Source organism: Sesamum indicum, linkage group LG8, assembly GCF_000512975.1.
Source record: "Sesamum indicum cultivar Zhongzhi No. 13 linkage group LG8, S_indicum_v1.0, whole genome shotgun sequence".
NCBI classification, from domain to species: domain Eukaryota; kingdom Viridiplantae; phylum Streptophyta; class Magnoliopsida; order Lamiales; family Pedaliaceae; genus Sesamum; species Sesamum indicum.
This window is the reverse complement of record NC_026152.1, coordinates 8227369-8235350: the sequence shown is the minus strand read 5'-3', so window position 1 is coordinate 8235350 and position 7982 is coordinate 8227369. Positions and strand designations below refer to the sequence as shown.

Genomic DNA, 7982 nt, shown 5'->3' with positions numbered 1-7982 from the left:
AATAATTCAACTTACATTACCAACAATATGCTGTGTCTGCAAGCGACCAGGTTCACCCAAATTTGTACGCCATGTTATCTGAAGTTTACCCAGAATATTACTTCCCTCAACTTTTACTTGTCCACTGTGAGGTGATGAAAATTTTAACTCATAGAGATAATTGTAAATTCCCCCTCCAGATCTAATAAGAACAGGTTCCTTGAAAGTTTCTCTGTCAAAACAAAACAGAAGCTAAAGGGTATCTAAAGAAGAACAATGCAACACCAAGTTAAATACAAGATAAGTTAAAACTAAAAATTCCATAAAATAAAAAAAGTTTGACTTTTCACTAACTGTTGATAAGAAAATATTGCTAAACTACCCCATCAGTAGATTGTGCTCCAAAGAATGATCAGCAGTTTTCAGTGTTGTTACAATCCAATGCTTTGCTGGCTCAAACTCGACTTGGTCCATGTAAAGGTTAGATTTTGTATGATTTTCTATACAAGCCTCCAGAAAAGTTGTTTCCTGAGAGAAGAGTAATTTGACTATCACGAAGAGAAAAACTCTGTCTAACAAGCAAAGCACATTCATGGAACCAACATGGGTGAAACAACTTCTACCACAACCTCATACACCAATGCACTTGCACCATCCTAATAAGATGATAAAACAACTGACAAAATTGAGTGATGTTTCATGGAGAGTGTTAGGCAACTGCAAGTAATGTGAATTGCACTAGTGTATTTGAGTATAAATTGTGTATATCCCCAACGCTGCCCTCTCCAATGACCCATCAGCAAGAAGGAAAGAAACCATGAAGAGTAATGTATTACAGACTTCTAACCATCTTAAAGTGTAACAAAAATAAGTGCAGAATCTGCATCCAGGCTAATGGTTCTATACCAATAATTCACCACATACAGATAATTAATTGCTCTGCAACATCATGAACTTACACACCAAAAGCTTTAACAACTCCTCAACATACCTTAACATTGCGAACCTGCATAAAAGGAATGCAACAGTTACATTCTCAAAATGTTAAAGATTTGGTGATGGAGGTTCTCAAGATAAAGCAAGCAGATAGCAAGTTCAGAGAGAGCATTCTGCCTGTAAAAATTTAAGAAAAAAAAATTCTTGTGTAATTCAGCATTATGAGTACCTTAGTCCGGACAGAGAGGGGGTTAGAAACTATAAACTTGAAAAACTGCGGGAGATACTTCCTCTCACTGTCACCATCACTGTAAAGTGCTGTACATACCAACCTATTGATGAAAGAAAGCGACCATCCAAGATAAGTTAGATACTCTCTACAACAGCAATAAAAGTTTATTCAACCAATCAATTTTGAGGCACTTTTTCCGCTTTAGCTTACGTGTGGGCACCAAGTTCTTTCACGTCATGCTCCACAATGAAATCATAACGTCCACCAGCACGTATTGATTCAACAGGTGTTTTTGATGTATCCAAAAGCACTATTCTCTGTCTTTCTGTTTGAATTTCAGCCTATTGACAATCAAACGTGAAGTTTAAGTTGTGGGTTCTGAAGATTGAGTGGCAACTAGCAGGTACGAGAAACTGGATACAGAGTCTCCTAGGTTATGAAAGCATCTGCTAGAACAAGCATGCTGATGTATATAAAATTTCTCCCAAAAATCCATCATAGATTTGCATATTTCATCTAATATATCTGCAGTAAGTTTTTGTTTCTGTGCTTTCTTCTGGCACAATGTTTAGGTTTTTTATATGAATTCTTTCATTCTTTCTCGTGTGCAAATATATAGAACCTTCTTTGCATTGCAAGAATCTAAACAAATGTACAAGGGCCATGAATCAAATTCAAAACTAGGGAGAAGAGACTTTCTGAATGCAATATATTTCTTCTTTTCTTTTCCCCTACAACTTAGTGCATCCATAATAAAGAGAAAATGACTAAAATCAAATGGCAAAAGAGGGGGCACACCCTTCCGTGGAAGCTATATCAACTGACACATGGACGCCACAACGAAGGTCAAAAACTCAATGCTGGAAGAGAAAACAATATGCCAGTCATAGAAATTGATGCTCAGACTTTGTCAAATAGACTGTGAAATTGCAAAGGTAAGTGACTAGAAAAGCCACAAACTGTATTTTTGGCTTATTATTTAACCGAAACGACAACTAATTCAATATGAAGCATTCTTCAAATGTGGCCACTCCAGGTAAAATTATTGTACCAGAGTTAAATTATACAAGTTCATTACTACTTTTAAAGAATAAAATAGCTATTATTCAACTCCTTGAGATTCAAGCGCCACGACGCCGGCTCATGCGCCAAAAACCATCATAGATCAATAAGCACTTTCAGAAGCCATTTTCAATCTACCATCCAACTAATTTTTCACCACTATACCACCACAGAAATGTGAAGTTACCTTAATGATAACATCCCGGACTTCAAAATTGGAGCTGTTGTTTATACTTATGTAGCTGCAAAAGGTCTCTCCCAAATATATCGCCCTAATCAAGAAAAGGAAATGATCACAGACAGCATAACTCATCCTTCAATTAATTAACAGCCTCTTGACAGGAGTAACAATTGAATGTGCTCACAAGAAGGTTCAACCTCAAGCAGCATATTGTCCAATACATTCTTAAATACAAAACGTTTATGTATATGTCTGCGTGTATACCCAAAGGCTTGGGGAAGGACGAGAAGGCCCGGGAAGCCGAGAGAGTCAGTTGGATGGTGGAGGAGGAATCTGCTGCGGTAGCTAAGATCGGAGGGATCTGAGACAGAGGTATTCGACTGGCTACTGAGAAGGCGAGGGAGGTGAGAAGCGGCAATTGGATCGTCGAAGAGGTCCTCGCCAAAGAGGATATCGCAGGGATCGAATTTGAGAGGGGCAGTGTCCACATGGAGCGTCGGACGGCACAAACGCATCACCCTGAACGCAAGCGAGTGCACCGCCTGCTGCGCTCCGCCACCGCCGCCGCTCATCCTTTCCGTTTGTTGAGTTGCCGGAGTTGCTGATTTGGTTGTCTCAGAAGTGACGTCGATTCAGTTTCTCGGTCTGAAGAAAGGTCAGACGATATGATTGACTAGAAAGCGCTGGCATCCGAAAAGCGATTTTCACTTCTTTTCCCCATCCTTTTACTGCCAAAATGAGTAGAAGGAATTAAACAGTGGAACATATAAAATTTGAGCTGTTTGATAGAGGTAGACTTGCCCTAATTGACTCCTACATCTGGAGTTGAATGATTTTAATTTTCAGATTAGCTCTTCATACATATTTAATATAAAAATTAAGTTTTTTTTATTAGTTTGATTAGCTCTTCATACATATTTAATATAAAAATTAAGTTTTTTTTATTAGTTTGTGACACTGCATATTAATTCTTTTTATTATGTCGTAATATTTTAAAGTACTTATTAATTTATTTTGTAAAATGTGATGAATTGCTTTATACATTTTAAGTTTATTTATAATATATTTTAAATGATAAAAAATTATTTATAATTCAACCCACCTCAGTTTGAGAGGTGGATTGAATTATTCAAGTCAAATAGTAACTAATATCCGGGCCATCCAATAAGTCCACACCCCCATTCCATGAATTAAACATGAAGTTAGGTCGTATTAAACTATTTTAATAGTTCTATCACTCCAAGTAAACATCATCTAAAAAAATTGGGCAAGTATTGCGCATTGAAGCTCTATTATTTGGCATGTAGCATGTACTTGAACATTCCAAATTTTTTATTGCAACTGAATTCACTTGGTGAATCCGTGGCGACTGGAGTGTAAATAGTTCTACCTGTGATGCCTGACAAAACTAGGTTTGAAAGGCACGTTCAAGTCCACAATATATGAGTGTAAATACGCATCAACCAGCTACTCCAATCATGAAAAGAACAACCCAAAAAGAAGATCACGATAACAAGATGCGTTCAAGCAATTATACTACACAACACATGAATCTCGACCGGAAGCTCAAAACATGGGTGCTAGATCCAGCCACAGTTTCTATCTCTGTTCATCTTTGACAATACAAAATGGGGCGCATGAAGGAATAAAAAATTATGAAGATAAAAGAGGCAGTTCTGGGAACAGGAATCCAGAGAGTATGGAAACAAGGTTTAGAATCATTTAACTAGCCGGCTGGTCATTGGCAGGAAGAGTAGGTTCTTCTGATTCCTGTGTACCACCATTGGGAACAGAATCTTTGGCAGGTACTGCTGGTGCCTCTTTTGTCCCGGGTCCAGTTGCATTAGGCGCTGCATCCTTTGCATTCTTTATGTTCTTCCCGTCCTTGCCATCTTTCCCCTCCTTGGCAGGAGCAGGTGGGGGTGGTAACATGTGAGGTGGGGGATTGTGCTTCAGCTTCACAAGTATTCCACGCATCCTTGAAAGATCAGTTGGTTTGCCAGGTTTAGGACCTTGGACAACAGTTATAGATGGCTTCTTTTCTTGATCCTTCTTCTTTCCCCTCTTCTCAATGTTGGGCACCTCATTTGGAATGAGCTCTGCTATGGCTTTCCAGTACTGCTTATCAGCCTCTTTGTGGAATTTTTCTTGACTGGCCAAGTATAACTGTCAATATGAGGGAGAAATCAGAAATGCATCAATAATGTTTGTTTATAGTATTTCCTTTTAATTGAGGTAATAAAACAAATTTCAAACAAGGTAACTCAACCTTCTCTTTCTCTCTGTTGTTGGTCTTGTTAGTCTCTACATTAAGCTTCCTTTTCTCGTAAAAAGCTTGCTTAAATTGTTCAGCCTCTTCTATAATCTGGTTTCGCATTTCTTTTTCCCTCTTCTCCTTCTCCTCCAGCCGAAGGGCATTTAGCCTGCATCCAGAAGCATAATGAAGAGAGAGTTTTATATCTTCATATCCAAGTTTTCAGTCATTCAACGTACATAGAGAACAGAAAAAGACCTGCTGCAATTCTGATCAACACCTAAAACTCATACGGATTAACCTCTCATAATATGATCATGACCAAGAGAAAAGTGGATAAAAATGTGATATTCAAACATAATTCTTTTTCCTTTCATATTTCCAACCCCATCTAAGCCCCACATATTTTTCATTTTTAGAGAGAGAAATCATACAATCCCAGTACAATATATAAATTTCCATACTAAGACCAATATTAAAACAAAAAATACCACCTAAAAATGAAACTGGAAAGTGAAACCAAACATGAGTATCCATGTGGTGAAATAGAAGAATGATATGAAAGCAATTGAAACATGTTGCTACATACTATACTGGCTCTCTCTCAAAGTCGAACGAAAATATCTATCAGAAACAAAATTTTAGCGACCAACCAAACAGCATTGATGCATGGAACAATGCACCTTCACAAAATCATTTGTTCTTCTCCAGACCCAGATCATTATATCAATGTCCAGTTTGCAGTTTCTGCAATTCCGCCTAAACCCAACAAAATCTTATCCCGTATTTATGTGGAATCAACCAAATTGATCCTATGTTACTACTCTATAGTCTATTCCATCAAAGTACAAGTCCAATCATCTACAATCCAGCATTCTCTAACTAGGGTATCCAACAGCTTTGAATTGGACATGACCAAACCACCTCAAATAACTGTCACACGATCCATATTTTATAGGTGTCACCTCAACGAACTTGGACATATGCTCATTTCTTACTATACTTCTTAATTTTACTACAACCAGCCCTTCTATTGAAACACATGCTAGCATAATCAATATTTTTTTCTTCTTACATTCAAGCCAGTCTCCGTGACCAAATTTTGACATTACAACCAATAATAAAGTTGTGATAGAGCTGACAAGTAAAGAATATTGCATATAACTTGTGGATTTTTCATATTTTTTCAGAAAATTAAATTTGTGGTCATTCATATCACGAGATCAAGCTAGATCCTAGAGTAAATAGAGTATATCTTAATTATTCAAGTCAAACACCGTCCATCAACCCATAAATAAAGAATATACACATAATAGTTAGATGTTCTCAATCGATCCTCCTCTTTCTAACATTCATAGGCCAAACAATGTTTCCAATTGTGCCTCCTCTCAAATCATCCAATCAATAATCCCTCCTCAACAAAAATAAGATGCATAACACATCAGAGTTGCATGTTTGTTCATCATTCTAAAAGATCAGAATCAAATCCAGCAAGAGATCTCCAGAACATTAAAATTAAAGCTCATACACAAGCATCAGTTAAGCCCTAAGGAAATACTGAGAGGCAGATCCGACTTTACATCCAAAAACCAAGAAAAAAGACTCAACAATAAAAAATAAACCAATAGTAGCAAAAATATCTCACCTCCGCCATTCGCGCAGCGCGAATCCTTCTTCTTGCATCTCACTGGGAGGCGGAAGGATCGGTCCATCCGAGCTAAATATTCCCTCGGAATCATCCCCAATGTCATAAGGCGATTTTCCATTTCCATTCGAGATCGGAATCGAACCGGAGGATCCAAAAGGAGCTTCAGTATTCCCCCCGAATCCGAACGGATCGGAGCTGTTCACTTGATCCACCTGCACCTCCTCGACCTCCACGTACTCCTGGCTGAAACCAGCGCCGGAGTACGGCGGAGTGTCGGTGGAAGAGAAGGCAGTATACGAATCGTCGAAGGCAGCGTATCCGCCGTCGTCAAATGGACGCGCCGACACATCTCCGTCCATGCTGTACGCGTCGAAAGATGCCATCTCTTCTCTCTCTCTCCACCACTCTACAACTCTCTGATTCTCTCTCTCTCTCTCTCTCTCAGTTGGATTCCCTTTCCTCCTCTTTCCAGCTTCAATATGGAAAGTGTGCGTCCGCGTCGTATTTATTAATTATACGCTGTGAGTGCGTAGTTGAATTGACGTGTCTTTTATTACCCTCCAAAGAATACCAATTTTCTACCTTTTCCAATTTTCCTTCTTCACTGTTAATGAACAGTTACTGTGATTAATGAAAGTAAAAGTGATTAATGCAAAAGTAATATTACTTTAATTTGTTGATGTAGCGATTACTGTTACTTTACTTTTTCTCCTTGTTTGTTGAAGTAAGAGTGTGAGATTGAGAGGGCGGTTGTTTAATTTGCTTGCTATTGAAGTAATCAAGAAATTACTACTAGTATGAGAAACAAGATTATCAGTTGATTAAGGTTTGGCAACTCTTATTTTCATTACAAAAGTCTTTGTCCAACCCTATTTATTAGGGGGAGAAAGCAATGGGATTAGAAAATCTAAGATTGAAGCTTGTACCAAAATCTAGGAATCATGGATTGGCGGCTTCAATTTAGCTACACTGTTGATTTTGAGTTGCAATGACATTTTCTTTCCCAAAACAAACAAATTTTGGGCCTACCGTTAACGTTACGAAAGCCCACTATTATTTGTGTGATAGAATAAATTATTGTGATAGAATGATCAATCCCATGTTTATTTATATATGTATAATATGAAGAATAACTAATAACTTATTTATTTACTCTTCTTATGTCAAATTTTTAAGAAATTACGCAAAATTATGAAGAAAAACAATAAGAAAAAGTCCAAAATTCTTGCAGTGTAATTTAAAGAGATCCTCTTTTCAAGAAAGAGGGTCGAAAGAGAAGGAAGAAGGAATGGGAGAGGGGGGCAACAAGTGAAAAAGAAGGAAGAAGGGGGCACGGTAGGGGGAGACGGAGAAGCCAAAGGGTCAGCGGGGTGGCAAGTGATGAAGAAGGAAGGAGGGGGCACGATGGCCGACAGGGTGAGAGAAGGAATGAGGAAAGTGGAGAAGAAAACAGCAACGCCGGATATTTAGGTTGAATAATTCAATCCACCATTTTTAGTAGGCTGAATTATGAAAATCAAACAGTAAAATAGTCGGACCGAGCCCATCATTCCAGGTCCTCATTAGCCCAAGTAAACATACTACTAACCTATACTATTTTTCCTATTCAGGCTAATCAGTCCAAATAAATGAGGCTTTAGGGTTTTATGTGAACGCTAATAAGACCTAACTTGGCATCACTTCCCTTTTA

At 38.0% G+C, this 7982-nt stretch overlaps 2 protein-coding genes across 2 annotated transcripts in view; both read right to left on the bottom strand.

Moving 5' to 3' along the window:
- LOC105167924 (trafficking protein particle complex subunit 13) overlaps window positions 1–3194 on the bottom strand; it is a 5683-nt gene extending 2489 nt beyond the window's left edge. Inside the window, exons 1-7 of the mRNA XM_011087804.2 lie at window positions 2655–3194; window positions 2397–2481; window positions 1358–1488; window positions 1145–1247; window positions 971–985; window positions 362–507; window positions 16–211 (exon numbers count right to left, since the gene is read on the bottom strand). Of these exons, the coding sequence (XP_011086106.1) occupies window positions 16–211; window positions 362–507; window positions 971–985; window positions 1145–1247; window positions 1358–1488; window positions 2397–2481; window positions 2655–2962 (984 nt within the window). The 5' untranslated portion in view covers window positions 2963–3194. The remainder of the gene's footprint in view (window positions 1–15; window positions 212–361; window positions 508–970; window positions 986–1144; window positions 1248–1357; window positions 1489–2396; window positions 2482–2654) is intronic.
- LOC105167923 (clathrin light chain 2-like) lies at window positions 3870–6783 on the bottom strand. The gene is made up of 3 exons (XM_011087803.2): window positions 6290–6783; window positions 4660–4813; window positions 3870–4556 (listed from the first exon to the last, which is right to left on the bottom strand). Exons 1-3 carry the CDS (start codon window positions 6673–6675, stop codon window positions 4113–4115), a joined length of 984 nt encoding a protein of 327 aa, XP_011086105.1. The 5' UTR covers window positions 6676–6783; the 3' UTR covers window positions 3870–4112.